This window comes from Cariama cristata, unplaced genomic scaffold (genome assembly GCF_000690535.1).
Source record: "Cariama cristata isolate BGI_N322 unplaced genomic scaffold, ASM69053v1 scaffold10766, whole genome shotgun sequence".
Classification (NCBI taxonomy): domain Eukaryota; kingdom Metazoa; phylum Chordata; class Aves; order Cariamiformes; family Cariamidae; genus Cariama; species Cariama cristata.
Window position 1 is genome coordinate 543 of NW_009623842.1, and position 19,626 is coordinate 20,168.

Consider the following 19,626-nt stretch of genomic DNA (forward strand, 5'->3'; position numbering starts at 1 on the left):
TTTATACACACTTTGTCCCACTTTGCTGTCCCCTTACATGGGCATAATTCAAACTAGCTGTTAAAACTGATTATTCATCCAGCTAAAGAAAGACAAAGGCTCGCTGGAGTCCATGTATAATACTATCGCTGTGTGGTCCATCAGGACACAGACACTGTCCCAGGAAGCAAGTTATATGCTACCTGATCAACTGAGGAGTATGAGAAATATGCTTCACAGTCGTACAATACCTTACTAAAACACCTATAAACATATGAATAAATGTATACCTTAAAATTTTCTTCTGTCAGTCCTTCCTCAGTTTTGGCATCTCTTATCATCGCTGCAACATATCTCTTAACCAGATTTCTCATAACTTCCTAAAAATATAAAACATTGTGTTAGTTTTCTTGGTATTAGTTATTAAACCTACACTCATTGGGCCTGCTTGGATTTCATTGTGCTTTAGGAACATGACAAAAAATGTACAAACCTTAGATCTAGTTGAAAATCTGTTCTGCTTTTCAATGGAAAGTGCTGATATTAATTATCCTGAGAAGGTCTGTATTGGGTTTGACCAAAGGAACGTCTCATGGCAGTAACATGCAGCCTGAGAGTGAGCAGTTGCTGATGCCTCGTGAGGAATGTAAGTCTGTGTGGTTGTGTAATGTTATTTCCAGCAATACTCTCCCAAGCCTCCTGCGATATAAGATTCAGAGACTTTCTGAACCAGAAACGATAGCTCAAGGTTTAACGGGCTGTAACAGGATTTGCTATCAGTTTTGAACTCATGTAAACTTTCAGCATCAACATATTCTCTGCCAGTGTATTCCACAGTATAGCTGGAATAAGATTCTATTTGGGGTTTTGTTTATTTTTAACCTGCTCTCTAATAGTCTCCGTTTTTGCCTTCTACTTCTAAGAATCCTAAAATTATTTAGGTTGGAAGAGATGCCTGGAGGCTGTCTGATCCAGCCCAGGGCCATGTCCAGTCAAGTGTTGAATATTTCCAAGGGTCAAGATGCTGTAGCCTCCTTGAGCAACTTTTTCCAATTTTTTACTACCCCCACTGTGATGATGATTTTCCTTACAGAATTTCCCTTCCTGCAACTTGTGGTCATTGACTCCTATTCTTTTGCTGTGCACCTCCAAGAAAAATCTGGCTGCTTCTTCTCTCTAACCACCCACTATGTTACTGAAGACAGCAATTAGATCGCCCTTCACCTACTCCAGGCTGAAATCTGAGCTTTTCCTTTTATGTCAGCCCTCTAACCATCTTGGTGGTCCTTTTCTGGCTTCCTTCCAGTTTGCTAACATCTCTCTTGTGGTGGGGGGTCCAAAACAGGACACACTGCTCCAGACACAGTCCTACAAGTGTGGGCTGGAGGAGAACAATCACTTTGCTCAAAGTGCTGCCTACAGTCTTACTAATGCAGTGGAGAACTTGTCTGGTATTCAGTTTGCAGATAGATGGCAAACAGCTGCTCTGTGTTCACCTTTCCCGTGATTTTATAGATCCCTGTTGCACTTCCCACAGCTGTCTCTTTTTCAGGTTGGAAAAGTCCTAGTTTACCCAGTCATTTCCGACATGGAATACATAAATTACCAAACCTCCAAGTCTACAGCCCACATCTTGTTTAACTTGCAGCCCTTTTATCAAAATAAAAATTGAAAATAAATCTGAAAATTATTCCTTGTGCTACAATAATCTCAAAAAACCCGAGGCTGAAGTGGAGAGGATGGAGAAGAAGAACAGCTTACAGGGGATCCAGGCAGAGGGGTTATTAAGGGACAAGAAGCTGTCTATGGGGGATTGGAGCCGCAGAGATGGAGAGCACGTTCTGATGGAGCACGTCAGTGAGCTGCACATATGATCCTGATGAAACCCAGCAGGGAGCTGGGACTATGTGTTTGCTTTTTTAAAGGCAGTTGATGATACACTCGGCAAAATACTGGTTAGGATATTATTGCTGTAGGAAATATCCTTTTGCAACCCAAAACAGACAACCCTACTTCTCAAATGTTGTTGTTTGAACACCAAAAATACTATGCTTATTTGCTGAGGATGAAAGAAGTATGCATTTTGTGGTTTTTTTTTTCTTTTCTTGCTTTGTCATGAAATTCTTCCTTTTTATTTTCCCCTCATGAAGACCTTTTGGAGTCATAGAAAAATAATTGCCCCCCCCAAAAATATGGGCCTGTACCTGGTATTGATGATGTCTTCTCAGATTGTCAGCTGCACGCCTCTGAAAAAAAAAGAAAACAGAAGAACAAAAAACCATGAATCCCTGTCTGGTGGTAAAATACTTACAGCATAGCAAACCAGCATCTGTGCAATATGTGGTATCTAGCAAGCTAAGAGACATGGTTTAAAGTCTGTTGAAAAATGGCAGTGTTGGAGCAAAGCCTGTCATTAGCTTTACCGAAGGGAGAATGTTCTTATTGGGAAGGTAAAGTGGTTTTCCTACATTTTCATCAATGTACTGCTTGCTATTCCTGCATTGGTATGGATGTGGTGGGGCAGCCAGGTCTCTGCTTGCAGAGCCCCAAAGTCAGTAATCCGAGACAGAAGGGGAACAATGTGATCATGTCACTCACTCACACAGACTGAATCACATTTTACTGAATTGAGAAAAGCTTGACACTTGCTACGGCTTCTAATGTCTTATTTAAGACAGAGCTAACCAAAACCTGTACTAGGTTTATTAAAGAGAAAAATTCCTGCTTAGTTCCCTGTTAAAAACACGTGACCTCAGAGAGGGGTATGGAAGAAAGAAACGTAGCTTGCAATGTAGAGTTCGGTGTTGATAAGGAGGGAGGGTAAGAGGGATAGCAACTCTGAAGAACAGCAAAGAGAAGTGTGGTAGGATTAAAGCATGGTACAGGCTTCAAGCAACGGTTGCATTAGATTATACTGTCATATCTAAGGGCTGTCCAGACGAAGATTGGAAAAAAAGACCTGAATTACCCAGTCCTTCAATTACTGTTGTCCTCAATAGTATACTGAGTCATGTTCATTCTCTACCTTAATTATCCCTGACCGGTGAAAGAAAGACTGATAATTTTAACTTGGGTCTTATATCTGCTGCTGGCAAGAAAAGAAGGTGTCTGACCATTGATTGTATTTCTACAAAACAGAACACTTACAGCATCTTAAAACAGGATAAAAGGACATCCAAGGGACTTGTTAAAATTGACCTCAGTTGCATAATGAGGCAGGCACAGTAAGGTATTTTTGTCATCTTTTACTTGAAACTGATTGGCAATTTATGATTAACATTTCCCTGTACTCTGAATCAGTTTACACTTTAGAGTTGATTTCCTGTTCGTAATTAATTTGAGGGATGCAGTAGCTGTGTGGTTGGGCTTGGCAAAAAATAATAGAAAGGGGAAAATCATTATTTCCTAATCGCTCTGAACAGCCACTTGTGGGGTAGGGCTTTATAAATAAAATTCTTGTCTTCAGTATTTTTCCAGATCATGTTTCTGTATATGCCTCATCCAAAGAGAAGATGGAAATTCCTGTGTTTAAGGGTGGATGGACAAGTGAGCCTGCTCACTGCTGTGGCCGGAGGAGGCAAGGCAGCCATGGGAAGGCTGATACCCTCCCAACACTCGTCTTTAGTTGGTTTTTAGAAAAAAAAATCTAATTTTTCACAATTGACCACACGATGGAGATGTTTCATTTCTGCTGAGAGAGCACTAAGGGAGTCCGTGGGTAAGAGGGCTACCAACAACAGATCTGACTCACAGGTAAAAGGAAAAACACTTTAAGGTGTAATTGAAATGCACTTCAGTTCAGGTAAAGCTAATAACTTGTATAAATGAAACAAACGTTGACTCTTGTCTCGCAGAATATGTTCTGCAGTTGCTGTCTGTTCTGCATTATTTTACAGTGAAATGTGAAGTAAATGCACAGGCTTAATTCTGTATCCATACTAAGAAATAGCTAAATCAAGTTTACCCTTTTTTGCAACTGATTTTGAAACTCCCAGAAGCAGAGGCTGTGGCTTTTCCATCCGACAGTGTCAACAAGTGCAACTTGAGATGACTATGTAAACAAATTTATTTGTGTAGTAACATGTCCAGAACAGTTCTACTGCATTTAACAATAATTTTCAATCCATACTACTGAGAAGCTGAAAGAAAAGGCCTTTAATTGTGCGTTTTCATACACAGACACATACATACTGCCCAGGGAATTACGCATACAAATAACCTATCAAAGTTATTACCCCCATCAGTTCTCTAGCTCCTGTTTAAATGCTCAGATTCAGTCTCCAGTTCATAATCATCTTTTTATTCCTTCCAAAAGCAGAACGAATCTTTGCTTAAACACATCTGACAAGCAAGCTATTCACTGTAAATAAAATGACATTAACACTCACATTGTCCTTATTTAGTTCCCAGCCAGCCTGCTTTTCTCTACCTGGTCATAGTCTAATTTACTGTTGTTCAAAATTTGCTGCAAGTACCCGCTATGCATGAAGAAGTGTTGAAAATAATGACTAACAAAGCGATAAGTGAAATCTGACTAAAAATAGCAACAGGTGAAGAAACATTCTTCTGATGACAATGTTGTATGAAATCATGAAATTGAAGGGGATAATTTTATCATTTTCCAACGGGGCACTAATATCCTTTAGGAAGCTTAACAGTAGTTCTACCAGTAGTGATAATTATTTTGGTCTTTCTGCTTATGCCATTCCTAGTAATTTGCATTGTTTGGAAGAAAAATCTCTTTAGCACTCAAAAATTTGATAATGTTAAATTACTCCTTTTGAAGTGTTTTACCAAAATTGTATCTTTTGTAAAGCAGGAATTCAAATTTAATGTCTGCATTTGACCTCAAACTGCTTAGTGATAAAGGTCCAGAAAATGTAAAGATTGTCTGAAGTCATGGGGTATATTCCTCGTCTTGAATAGAAGCATCCCATAAAAAAAAGATAAGAACTTATCTGAGTTGACAAAGAGGTTTCCCCATGAGATGGTCCTTGGCTATAGAACAAACACTCCAGATTATTGATTTCCATTCCAGGTGGAAGGTGTTATTTCTTCGCTCAACTTTCAATAACACACATTACAAAGAAAACACAAAATACTTATATTGACTTAGGATTTGCATCATTTTCCACTTGGAGAACAAAGAATAGGAGAGGGGGAAGGGAGATTTTCTCTGACAAATGGTAATAATTATCGCGTAGGTTGCTTGGAAAAATTGCATAAAAATCTGGATACCTAGGAAAGAGATAACTGTTTATCTAAATATCAGATGCACACAAAAAAAAGATTACTGACAATGCTTTCCATTTGCTCCTCTGACATACTTAAAATTATAGGTAAACCAATTTTCAGCGACTGATCAGACATAAAGTGGAATGTAACTTGAGGGAGACAGTACAATTTATTCCAGTGGGATTGAGGTTTCTTTTCTTACATCTCTTCTTTTTTGAAACAGCAATGGATTTCAGATGGCCAACAGGAGTAGCCTTGAGACACCCAAAGGCCTTGGGCAATCAGGAAAACTTCTGCCTAATCAATAGAATTACGTTACTAATCTGGCTTTTGCAAAGGTGAGCTGACAAAGTTAACAGAACTGCTATTAATATATATATAAAGAACAGCACACACTGTTATTTCAGAGTTTTAAGTGTAGGAGATACTTTGTGAGAATAGCTAAAGAGAATGCTGCATATGCAGGATATGTCAGAATGACAGAAAATAAAAATGTGCTGAAATCTGAAAGGCAGAAGATCTCTGTCTGATTAATACCAGAGATGAAGTAGTAGTAAATCACATGTAAATATCCTGGCTTTCCTTCAGCTGTAGCTGTGTCTAGAGAAGCTGCCATCAGCATGGCTGGGCAGCGGGTTGCTTTGGAGGAAAAACCTGTCCCTTGAAAAAACTCCCCTTGACTCCACCACCCACTGGTTCAGCTGTCCCAGTACAACAAAGGATGGCAGAACCGCAGAACTGACATCCAAGGAGAAGCAAATTAATCAGCTCTCTTCAGAGGCACATCACTTCCCTGCGGACCCTGCTCTTTCCCATGATAACTTTGTTACAAGCAGCACTGTAGATGGTCCTCCCAAGCAACCATACCATACTTATTTCTACTGACATTTTTCTTCTTCATATGAGCCAGATAAATCCTTTCACTAGCACGTCTGCTGTAAACCATCCTGACCCTGAACCCTTTCTTTACGACTTCTGCCTGTATATTATGAACTTGCAAGTGTACATGTATGTACATTTTCACAGTGGATTGTTGGTGACACATTTAATATATCCTTGATTCATTCCTAGCTCACGATTCCTGGCTTTTTGGTACTAAGATTTCTTATGCAGATATCATGTCTGACCCTTGAAAAATACTGACTTTAACAAGCAAGCTCCATTCTGTCTATTGTCTGTTTTGTATCCTCCAGCACTGACTCAGCCTTTGGATGCACACTATTGCTTTTTTCTACTGGAAAACACCATAGCACATCCCCTCTGATTAGAGCTTCCTAACAGGAAATTTAGCATTTAGAGATTTCAGAACAAAATGTTTTGAAATCTGAGTTCTGCCTTAGAGACAACATGGCATCCATATAGCCAATGTAAGAAAATGAGCCTGAAACTGAATCTACAGTGTTTTTTCCCCAGTACTGGTCATAGGGCAGGAATCAGAGGTCATAATGCAGGGCTCAGTGAAAAGAAGTAGGTCCCAACAAAGCTTATCTTGTAGCCCTGACGCCTGAGTTATTACAGGGCAGATTCCAGTGAGCTGGAGTCAGAGAGCTGTCATCTGAGATCCCCAGACAAAAGGCAGAGAAAACTCTTCATTTCCCTTCGGTTGAAAGGGCATAAAAGTTCTAAATTTAATTTGTGATGCAGTTTGTTGGGACAATTGAAAAAGTTCTGGGAACCCAAGGCTGAGCTGTGGGTGACCGGAATAAGTTTTTCAAAACCAGAAAGCAGTGCATTCCACCAGCACAAAGTATGAGATCACCATGGTGTGCTCATTTTTCTCTGACGACTTAACCTCTTGGGGAAAATCCAGTTAACAGTGCTTGGTTTACATCGACCCAAACTATGTGTAGACTCGACTGCTGGAGAGAATAGTGGCTCTCACACACTGATGGGTATGGACAAATTTTCCTAATGTGGAAATCAGAGTGCATAGTGCATACCCACATCTTATTCCATTTTGGAGCTTGGGTGCATAACCAAGCCTAGGAATTGCAAAATGTTCAAATTCAGATAGCCCTAATGGGGCTTCTCTTATAGCTGAGGAGCTAGCTGAAGAACTCTGTAGTTTTATGAGATGCACAGATGCGTGGACTGAATCTGCCTGGTCAGCCACAGCCATTCACTTTTTCCAGGCAGCTGGAAGTCTTGTTGCCATGATGGCTCTGCTGGTGATCCCCCTGCTTCAGAGGGGTTTCAGTTACACTTGCAGCTAAGTACCTATTCTGTAGTGGAAACTAGCAATGGATATGGTCCTATCACAGACTTCAGGATTTCCACTTTCTCTCATCAAACAATTTGTAAAAAAATTACTCTACAGAAATTAACCAAAAATGTCCTACATCTGTCCCTCGCCTATGCCCTCCACTCTCAAGCAATTCAGTAATTAGTGGTTCACATTCAAATCATAAGGAAGCCAAGTTCAGTTCCATCTCTTCTGTTCTCCCAAGAGAGCACCTTTCACCCCCAGGGTCTTAATGATTTTGAGATGGAAATCTCTCCTGTCAGAGCTGTTCTGCTTGGGGTAAATAATTAAATATCCACTGGAGAATAGAAATGAACCTGGGTCTCCCTTAGCCCAAGTTATTTGCTTTACTTGGCACCCGTTCCTTCTCTCTCCAAACAGAAATTCCATCCTGAAGCTGAAAAGTCTTTCCCAACAAAAGTTTCTTTGAAACTGGTATATATTAATGAAAAAATTTGGGGTTTAAGGATTTTGTACTTTTCTCATTAAAAAAAAAAAAAATTCTATTTGGAAAAATTCCCAATCAGCTCTGTGTATAGACTCCCTGTCCTTTGACCCTTTGCTGCACTAGTTTTCCAAAACCCAAGCTGCTAATTTTTAGAAGATGGTATTTATGGACCAGCAGGAGGTAGCTGCAGGAACCAGGGGATGATATTTCCGAACCCCCTTCCTCACCATGCCATTCAGCACAGGGCTGAGAGCACCCTGTCTCTTTCTTTATTCTTCCACAGAGCCAGGAATGAGTTCACTCCCAGAGGCAGTTTGAGAGGGAGAAAAAGGAAGAAAAATCCCTCATCCTGAATGGAAAGTCTGACAAAAAATATTGTCCTGGAAATTTTGCTGGGAGGTATAAGGGTATTCTTGATCTGTGTCAGTCAAACAGGGATATTGTGTTAACCAAACCTAGATCCTCAGCTGTTATACACTGGCATCACTCCATTAATTTTAATATCACTCTATCAGTTTACACTAGCTAATCATCCCTACCAAATGTTTAACAAATGCCTAGAAGCATTGCCCACTCTCCCCCACACACAACTACATCACTGTCTTAATTTTCTCTTTCTCACAAAATCTCACAATTTTTCCTCTTGTTGGTCTCTGCATTTAATTCTTTCCCTTGCTAGGTTACATAGTGATGTTTTCTTCTTGAAATTCTTCACCATTTATGCTAGTTCATGTCTTAATTTTATTTTTTCAGTGTTTCTTCCTTTTAGTCTATTACTGGTTTATTTCAACGTTGTCCTCATGCTTATTAGCTTCTTTTTCTGGCTGTTTCTTTCCTATCTACAACTATGACAGCTAAGTAAAGCATGTTTTGCTTTCACAATGTAGATACTGGCCAACAAGATCAGGATATTGCAATAAGCCTGATTAGAAGCTTTCCACAAAGAGGACAAAATCCATTCATCAGCTTAGGAATTGTGAATTCATCTTGTATGTCACTCTTCCTCTTTATTGGATATCTGTACACGCCTGTGAACTTCTTTCTCCAAGCATATCTGACAATTAAACTGAATGCCAGGTTACAACAGGAGAATACGTAGGAAAAGCTGACCCTTACTACCCACTTCTCAAGAAACTGGGAGGAAGTACGAAGAAAAGGTCTATAGAGTAATGGTCCAGCAAAGAATTGTATTGTACCCCCTGGTTTCTTTGAAACAAATGGAAGTTTTGCTACCAGGGTCAACACCATGAGGACTGTAACCCTTCCTTCTTCCCCTTACCCACACGTAATGCTCTCATACTCTCACTTCATGCTTTGCTATCTGAGTTCCTAACAGAAAACCTGTATATTCACATCCCTATGCTACAGGGAAAGTGCCATTATTCACATTTTACCCACAATAGTTTTCTCTATGTTGGAATCAGCCAAATACAGTCTAGTTACTGAGCCACTGACTTGCTTGCTGTGGGAAATGCAGAAAACATAACTAGAGAGATTTAGTTGTTAGGGGGTTAGGTTGTTGCCTGGATATTTCCTCTGATGATAGAGAAAAACTGGGCTGCTGACTGAGGTATCTCAACTGGATAAAGCTAGGAGGGACAAATTCAAATATACCACCACAGCTACCAGAGAAAGTCTGTGGTTGAGATATTACACAGGCAACTGCTGAATCCAGGTGCACAACTATTCTTGCTCCACTTGTGTGTCTTTCCCCTCTTCTCTCCTAGAAATTTCACTGCTAATCAGCACTATTAGAATAGGGTAGAAATGTGATTCTGAAATAACTCTACCTGTAAATTCAAATAAGCAATTCCAAGTAAATTCTGTTACTTTTCAAAATGTTTTCTTTAATGGGGACGCCTTTTGGTAAGAATGCTTTTACGGTGAACCCATTTCATTACACATAGAGAGACAGAGACAGAGACATGACAAATACTTTATGCATGAGTTTGTCATTCATGACATGTCAATGATAATTGACACCTGAGCTAGAGATCATCAACCACACCTCTGGGACTGGTAGACAAGTATATACATTTGATCTCTCGTATTTGTATTGCTTTTAATCTTTCTTGCATTATCTGTAGATCAGGCACAGTCATGGTTCATATTGTCATTGCACAGGAATACGATGATGCTTTCTCTTCAAATACATTGACATGAATGTAAAAAATAAATGTTCTCTGCTAGAATTATTATCTAACTCATATGCACAGTATTTACACAGTATTTACACAGAACTTACCCCTATTGTTCCAAAACTTTCAGGCTTTCTTCTAATTTTTTTCTTGCAAAGGTGTCTCCATAACCATTTGATCAGATACCACAAAGACTTTGGGCTTGGTATGACGTTAAAAGGAGTGGGCAGAGTTCCTCCTTCTTCAAAGTAACTCATCCAGAGTTTTGTTCGAGCAAACTTCCACTCAATGTCTGCGTGATCCTGCACACAAGAAACACAACACCAGTACAGACCTTGCTGTAATTAAGGAGGTGAAACAAACCTCTACAAAAATCTGAAAACCTAAAACTAGAACAACCCTGAAATACTAATGAATTTTCTTGTTAAAATACTGGCATCTTCTTTTGACAGAAGGTCTTTAACACAAAGCAAAGCTACACTGCTGTAAATCAGTAAAGAGACGCTAGATATGTACAGTATATATCCACTTTCAACATTTCTTTTCTTGCTACAGGCTTCTAAATAATTAAAAGTCTCTCAAACAACGATGGATAATTACAAGCAGAAAAACACTACATTTCTGGAAGGGATGTTTTGTTATAATAGCAGCTCATCATTACTCTACATAGATCACACTAATTACTCTGCTATGTAGCAGCTTCAACAAGTCTGTAAGTCTCATGCACTCTCTTAGTAATTGCCAGCCCCAGAAATTCCCAAATATGTTATCCAACAAATAATGTGGCTACTTAAAACTGTTGAGTCAACCGTCTTTTTTTCCTCCTACTTCAGAATTATAAATTTGGAATAGGTTGTAAGGCATTTTTTAATACTTTTATTTGAAATTTTATTTCTTTTGGGGTCTATATAATATTGTATAATTTTGAAAAGTTTGGGAAAAAAAAAAAAGTCCATGGAAAGATTGCTAAAAGTCTGTAAGTCTCACGCACTCTCTTAGTAATTGCCAGCCCCAGAAATTCCCAAATTCCCAAAAAAAAAGTCCATGGAAAGATTGCTAAAACCTAGCAGCTGAACAGGAAGTTTAAATCACTAATAGTAGATTTGAAGAACAGACATAGTAGTCAAGAACTTAAACTACAGGTCTAGCTCTAGCCTTTAATTTTTAGCCAGATACACAGTAACCAAAATAGTAGTTTAGAAGTTGTAGTAGGAAAAGTATTCCACCTGCAGTCTGAGTTTTGATGAATGCTAGTATGTTGTGATATTGTATACCAGACTTTGCCAAATAGTGTTATATAAACAGATGTAGTCAGTATTTCTTTTGTGGAAAACTTGTAATTTCCAGATTAGAAAAAAGGTACATTTCAAAATCTTAAGACTGTGAAGCTTTCTTTTATTTGTTTGCTTTCTGCATGATCATATTTGAATTATCATTTGATGAATCAGTGTTTATTTTCATTAATCTCCTTAATAGACAGCTGAAAAATGAAAACAAGCCAATAGCTCTGATAAGGATAAAGACAGTTTTTATTAAAGGAGAAAACAAGACACTGCTGAATGAGAAGTCATGGCCTTTTGTTTGAATTGCTAATGGGTCCAAAATTGTCCATGAAACATGGGCATCCAATTTCTATTAACTATATATTCCCATGATATAAAAATCCAAAAATAACATCCTTTTAAAGGTTAATAAATATAATGTATTAAAAATAAAGCAGAAATAGAACAATCTTTGGTAGAATCTCTTTCTCAGAAGAGGTCCTGCACAGTGCAGCTTGGCCTGGACTGTAGCCCATGTCACTTGCCAGCCGCTTTCGGAAACCCTTCTCAACTCATGAGCTGACTTCTGTAGCAGGGCCATCTCTGCCCCATTCAGAGTTGTGGGGAAATTTGCCCTGCCCAGTCCAGATGGGGTCTGGTTTCTGTGTCCTTCCAGAACAGTGTAAAAGAATGAGAACAAATGAGAGAATCTGTCCCAATATCCTGTCTGTAAAGAAGATTTACTGCCAGAAAAATGGGATGTAGGAACAGAGAGAAGGTATATGTTACAAATGATCTAAGGATAAAGAACAACTTACAGCAATAAGTTGGTAAGAATTATTCATCATGGCTATTAGCATGTTGAGTAGAACAACCAGAGAGATTACATTATAGGTACCAAACATGGTGGCCCCAACAAATTCAGTAAATTCATGCCTTGCTTTCACATTGGTCACATAGAGATTGATGAGTCCAAATATAGACCAGAATAATGACTGCAGCGTTTCAAATAATCTGAAAAACAAAACCCAAAAGCAATAGCTGTATAACAATACATGTGCTTTTCACATTGTTCAGTTTTTCTCCAAACACGCAAAAGTCCTTGACTTCATTGAGATGAATGATACTTATCACAACATAGGCAACATATATGGAGTATCTTTCTAGGGAAACAATGGCTTAATGTTTCAAATATGAGCCTCTAGAGGTACAATACTGAATCTATAAATAAGTCTGCAAGTAAAAGGCTGATTTTGTTCAAACTTCTGAAGGATAAATATAGTTTTAGAGATCTTATTCTGGACACCTGCCTTTGAAGTATGTTCACCCTTTGCTTTGACTGTAGAGGGTAGAATAAGGATCCAAAAGTAACTCAATGACTGTGTTTCACTAAGATGTTAAAATAATTGTGTTATCCTCGTATCTACTTCATGTTGTCAGTTTATGCAATTTCTGGTTTGTGTTGAGAGTCATTGAGATAAAAGGAGTTGTATAATTAGAAAGACATTATTATCATTAACATATGTTTTGTTTTGCAAAGAATGGAGACATTAAAAAGACAAACATACCGCTCTCAAATGAAACATGCTTTTACAACTAAATTATATGATATTCCCTTAGAGAAGTTTGGGACAACAGCTAGGAAGTGAAATAACAATAACTAACTTTTAAAAAATCCTCTGCAACTAGATAGCTTGTCAGAATTTCACTTTTGTACAATGTTCAGCTACACTATAGCAGCATAAGCATAGGCCCTGGTTAGACCCTTTGCTCCTGAAAAGTTTGGAGGAAAATTTTCTGCTTGTCTGGTCGCATATCTTGAGATTACTTGGAGTGAGTTTTCCCCGTGGCCTCTCTCCTGTTCCTTCACCCCGACACCAGAAGCAGGTTACCTGGACAGGATGTGTGGGCCACCAGTGCTGTCCCCACTGCATCCGGAGGAGGGAGGCTGCTGAACTGGGGGAACTTGTACCACCGTGGGCAGCCCTGCACACTGGGACCCACTGTCCAGAACTGGGCAAAACTTAACCCTTCAGCCCTTTTCCCACCATGCAGTATCATCTGTGAAACGTAACTTTGTCATGCAATCCAGTACAGTGCAGTCCTACAGAGATACCTGAGAGGGCACTATGTTTTTACTTATAGAAAGTCTAGGTCCTGAATGTCTGCTCCTGTAATACAGTGTATATAAGTGGTAAAGTACTGCTCTGGAGTCTCTCATATGGTTTACACTCGTCTGAGTACAAATTGAACAATCATTATTCCCCCCTGCTCTCACTTGCAGAAAAGGCTCAAAAGGCGTCACAGTTTGCCTTGACACCATCTTCTGGCACTAGTACCAGCAGTCCCCGCTGTTTCCCAGATTAATAATATTGCTTCCCTCCATGTTCAGCTCTGAAATATTTCCTGTGCTTTTGTGTTCAGATCACATGAAGTTTAGACCTGCATACAATGTTATTGATACACACGATAAATGCACCATGCCTGAGCAAAGTTACTTGACTAAGATGATACAAAAGGTGCTATTCTTACAAAATTATTCACTTTGAGAAGGAAGCAATTGGTAATAAATATATTTTAAAAACAGCCTAGATATGATTCATAGAAGGTAATAGAGAACAGGAATTTATAGCAGGAGTTTGCTTCAGATTGGAAGTTGAAAGATGAGATAGAGAATTAATATTCATTTGGTAGTATTTTGGTACTATAGATGAACTACAGAACAGAGTGAAGTAAAACTGATTTTTAAGTGAAAGAAAAATAAATAAACTTTACAACAGAAATTAGAATATAGTATTTGACTGTGTGGAGTAGACTCAGAGTCAGTAGAAGCCTGGACTCAATGTTTTTTCCTGCATCAGTTTATCATATTTACAAGGAATCTTCATGTTTTAGGACACCAAATTTATTTAATGACCATAACCAGACAAGGAAGAAATGCAGAGCGACAGCTGCCTGGATAAGCAAGCTTTGATCTGGTGACCTTTTTTCCCTTAATTCTTAATATGTACTTTCTAATCTCATATTATCTCCCCCTCTTCTTTATTTTATCTTTTTATCTTTTGAGGTATCTTGAATTGTACAGAATTCACTGTGGTATGGGATGAACATTATTACAGACTGATGTAATGTTAATTTTTTTTTTTTTTTTTTATTAGGGTAACTTTAGCTGCATCTGTCAGGACACTACTGTAATACCAACAGAAAACAGACAGCCTCTTTCCTGTAAACAACATCAAAGTGATTAAAATATTGGGAGCAGAGGGGAACGATAAATAGATCAGCCACTTACGTTGAAAATGCATTATTCTGCTTTTCACATCGTATTCCTTTGCAGTTGCCGGGTTCATTTGTCTCATAGTAGAAGTACAGCTGGTTCAATCCATTTGCAAAAGCTAGCAGCACAAGGCAATATATGAAGAGAAACTTCAAAATGTCCAGCAACATTCTTCCTAGAGATATCTGCAGAGGTCCCAGGTGAGAATTTGCAGTGAATAATGAGATCAAGCGTAGGGAGCTAAAGATGTTTGCGATTGCAAACAAAGCCTCAGCCACCAGGGTTGGATGCCACATATCCCAGCTCTCTCGTGGAACTAACCCACTATACTGAAAAGAAGCAGAAGGGAAGAAATTACTCCTCTATTTTGATACATAAGCAAGTATGTCAGTTTCTTTATAAGCTGTTCAATTAATTTGCAGATAGCACAATAAAACCAGATGTCTTTCGGAAAGCAAAATGTCTTCAGGAGAGTTTTTTATTTCAGCAAAACAAAAAATGGGCAGTACCCATGTACTTGTCCTTCATTTTTATCTGCAGAATGGTCTATACTTTCTAGTTTTTTGCCTGTGTTTTGCATATGGTTGTAATTTTCACAGTAGCAAAAGCAAGTCTAAGAATTCTGACTGAGAGGAAGAGTTTTTTAACATCTGGGTTTCTAGAATTATAGAAAATTTCAGTTGTAAAATCAGGTAAATTATTTCCTTGGAGAACAGTGCAGATATGACAATGATGGCTAGAAACCTGCAAGAACTTTGGCAAGTTGGAAGAAAACATTTAATCAAGGAATAAGTACATCGCTTAATCACTAACACTGGACCAATGATGAAAAAGCTGTTTATTAATGAACCATGGCAAACTGCTTCTGTGTCTCATTATCAAAGAGTCTGAACCCTGGAACTGTGACTCTTTACTATTCCAGCTCTACCAAAAATTTTCTTGAAGATGAAAGATATTACTTTGAACTGAGGCTTAACTACTGTGGCAGACTCATTATTATTTATTTGGTCTCATTAATCTGTTTTACAGAATGTATCAGAGGATGGAATCTCTGCTATGAAGCACTCTAAAACGATGGGATAATATAATATGCAGCAGATTTCAAAGAGGGACTATGGTGCAGTCTGCATTTACCTACTCTAGTCCACCCAGATGCACCCTTCAGAGCTGCTGAATATGCCCTCAGTAGTAAGGAAACAGACTTTTCTGTGTCACTGGGGCCAGGTGAAACAACATAGCCATACATCACAACATTTCTACACCATACTCACCCTCCAAAGAAGTCACTGCTCTCAAAGTGATTTGAGACCACCAGAGGAATCTGAAATTACATAAGTCTATGGGACCCAATGAGATGCAACCCAGAGTCCTGAGGGAACTGGCTGGTGTAGTTGCCAACCCACTCTCCACGATATTTGAAAAGTCATGGCAGTCAGATGAAGTCCCTGGTGACTGGAAAAAGGGAAACATTGCACCCATTTTTAAAAAGGGTGGAAAGGAGGACCACGGGAACTACTGATCTGTCAGCTCAATGGCTAGCTGGAGATTAGTGACAAGTGGTGTCCCTCAGGGGCCCGTATTGGGATCAGTACTGTTTAATATCTTCATTAGTGACATAGACAGTGGGATTGAGTGCAAGTTTACAGACGACATCAAGTTGAGTGGTGCAGGCAACCCACCTGAGGGAAGGGATGCCATTCATCTGGACCTGGACAAGCTCAAGAAGTGGGCCCACATGAACCTTATGAGGTTCAACAAGGCCAAGTGCAAGGTCCTGCACCTGGGTCAGGGTAATCCCCAGTATCAACACAGGCTGGGGGATGAAGGGATTGAGAGCAGCCCTGCTGAGAAGGACTTGGGGGTACTGGTGGATGAAAAGCTGGACATGAGCTGGCAATGTGTGCTTGGAGCCCAGAAAGCCAACTGCTTCCTGGGCTGCATCCAAAGCAGTGTGACCAGCAGGTCGAGGGAGGGGATTCTGCCCCTCTGCTCCGCTCTGGTGAGACCCCCCCTGCAGTACTGCCTTCAGCTCTGGGATCCTCAGCACAAGAAGGACATGGACCTGTTGGAGTGAGTCCAGAGGAGGACACGAAGATGGTCCAAGGGCTGGAGCATCTCTCCTGTGAGGACAAGCTGAGAGAGTTGGGGTTGTTCAACCTGGAGAAGAGAAGGCTCCGGGAGATCTTAGAGCAGCCTTCCAGTAGTTAAAGGGGGCTTACAAGAAAGATGGGGACAAACATTTTAGCTGGTCCTGTTGCAATAGGACCAGGGGTAATGTTATTAAACTAGAAGAAGGTAGATTCGGACTACATACAAGGAAGAAATTTTTTGTGATGAGGGTGGTGAAACACTGGCACAGTTTGCTCAGAGAGGTGGTAGCTGCCCCATCCCTGGAAATATTCATGGTCAGGTTGGACGAGGCTCTGAGCAACCTGATCTAGTTGAAGATGTCCCTGCCCATTGCAAGAAGGTTGGACTAAATGACCTTTAAAGGTCCCTTCCAACCCAAACCATTCTGTGATTCTATGATTCAAATTGTGGATGGGAACTGGGCATTGTTTTGGACAGTGCTAGTTGGCACAGGATCCCACCACACAGGGGTTTCTCTAACTGACTGGTAGTGCAGTTGAGACAGCCCCAGTGCCTGATAGCAATCCTTGGCACAGTTTTACTTACTCATATACAAGCAGGCATAGCATCTGACAGTCTTGTGGATTTGGGGATGAGAACTGCAAAACTGGAGAATAGAAGTCCATTGAAGAGTTAAGAAATACTCAGTCCTACATTTCAATCACCAATGATATTTGTTGTCTACAGAGTAGGTAACTAAATCCAGACCTGCTGGAGTCATAGATCAGTACTCTCTTCATTAGACTATACTCTTCTGAATGATCATGCTGTAAAATCAAGTCTGACTGCATTTGACATCATAACTCCAAGAGAGATGCTATTCTGCCTTATGCACTATTGCCCTTCAGTCCAATTCTGATTGATTCAACATCGGTGATGAAGTAACAGGCAGTAGAAAACAGAACTGAGTTACCAGAGACATCAGTTAAGAGATAAAAGCAAGAAGAAAATGAAGAAGAAAAAATTTTCAATGTTCATTGAGAAAAGAGAGATGAGAACTCCTCAGTATGTTTCCTATAATGCCTTTCTTAGTAAGAAACAGTCTTTGTAGCAAGACCAGTTCTCCAGGTACCCAGACCTCTGAGCTGGAAGACAGGAATAGGGAGCGGAATGAAGTGCCCATAATCCAAGGGGAAATGGTCAGCGACACACACAAGTCTATGGGGCCAGATGGGATCCACACAAAGGTGCTGAGGGAGCTTACGGAACTGCTCACCAAGCCACTTTCCATCATTTATCAGCAGTCCTGGCTAAATGGGGAGGACCCAGTTGACTAAAAGTTAGCAAATGTGACTCCAATCTACAAGAAGGGCCAGAAGGCGCATCTGAGGAACTACAGGCCTGTCAGTCTGACCTCGGTGCTGGGGAAGTTTATAGAGCAGATCATCTTGAGTGCCATCACAGGGCATGTGCAGGACAACTAGGTGATTAGGCCCAGTCAGCATGGGTTTATGAAAGGCAGGTCCTGCTTGACTAGCCCGATCTCCTTCTATGACAAGGTGACCCGCTTAGTGGGTGAGGGAAAGGCTGTGGATGTTGACTACCTAGACTCTAGTAAAGTCTTTGACAATGTTTCCCCCAGGATTCTCCTGGAGAAACTGACTGCTCATGGCTTGGATGGGTGTACTCTTCACTGGGCAAAAAACTGTCTGCATGGCCAGGCCCAAAGAGTGGTGGTGAATGGAGTTAAATCCAGTTGGGGCCGGTCACCAGTGGTGTTCCTCAGGGTTCGATATTGGGGCCAGTTCTGTTTAATGTCTTTGTCAATGATCTGGATGAGTGGATGGAGTGCACCCTCAGTCAGTCGGCAGAGGACACTGAGCAGGGTGGGAGTGTTGATCTGCTGGAGGGTAGGAAGGCTCTACAGAGGGATCTGGACAGGCTGGATTGAGGGGCCAAGACCAACTGTATGAGGTTCAACAAGGCCAAGTGCCGAGTCCTGCACTTGGGTCACAACAACCCCATGCAACGCTACAGGCTTGGGGACGAGTGGTTGGAAAGCTGCCCAGCAGAGAAAGACCTAGGGGTGTCAGACCTTGGTCAAATGTAACCCCCTTATTTCTGATAACAAAAAGAAAGGTTAAATAATATCCATTTCAGGAAAAATCGTTTAAATCCTTTCCTGAAAGGTCATATGCGACTGTGAACTCTTCTGATTTTAAAATGTATGCTCCAATCTTTGCATTCATTATCCTGAATTTCAGAGCTGCAGTAGGAAGAGGGCAGAGGGATGGCATAGCAAAGAGATTTAAAACAGTAATTACACTGAGGAATTGAGTCTGTAATTTTTCAGGAAGGGAGGGGGGTTAATACACCTATGTAAATGGACATTTGGTCTGTGAATCTGGTGATCAAACAAAACCATTTAACAATGCAAACATGTAAGAAGAAGATATTAGCTTCCGCAGAACTGGTGGCAGAAGAGAAATATAATCTTATTTACTACTGAACAGAGTAGATCTGACACAGTGATCATTAAGCCAGTAAATATTGAGAAAAATAATGTAATTTTAGTTATTTTTCAGAGTTCTTGCCCTGAATAGGAACTTGTTTTCCTACTAACTTTTCATGTCAGTGGCTGAGACACATAATCAGTAATACGAACTTCTATGCAGTTTCTAGAAGAACTGGAAACAAGCAGCACTAGGTCCAATGCTCAGGTTTAATAAATATTTAAGATAAAGCAAGCAGAGTCTGCATGTAATTTGGCACTGCACTGAACTTTATGCACCAGTACAAAACAAACTATCTTCGAAAAACATAAAAAGAACCATTTTTCTTAGAGCATAACAATTTCTATTTATATTTATAACCCTCCATCAAAACAGATGTGTTGCTTAAAATCTGTCATCTTGTACTCTCATAAAACATGCGACAATGCACTATTTATAATGACATTATTTATCAGGGAAAGA

General features: G+C 39.9%; 1 protein-coding gene across 1 annotated transcript in view; it reads right to left on the minus strand.

Moving 5' to 3' along the window:
- Positions 1-269: 269 nt before the first annotated feature.
- The window catches only part of LOC104163809 (short transient receptor potential channel 4-like), a gene marked incomplete at its 3' end in the record, with an annotated part of 26,159 nt that continues 6,802 nt past the window's right edge, over positions 270-19,626 (minus strand). The window contains exons 3-7 of the mRNA XM_009702926.1: positions 14,597-14,910; positions 12,123-12,318; positions 10,150-10,344; positions 2,184-2,225; positions 270-359 (exon numbers count right to left, since the gene is read on the minus strand). Of these exons, the coding sequence (XP_009701228.1) occupies positions 270-359; positions 2,184-2,225; positions 10,150-10,344; positions 12,123-12,318; positions 14,597-14,910 (837 nt within the window). The remainder of the gene's footprint in view (positions 360-2,183; positions 2,226-10,149; positions 10,345-12,122; positions 12,319-14,596; positions 14,911-19,626) is intronic.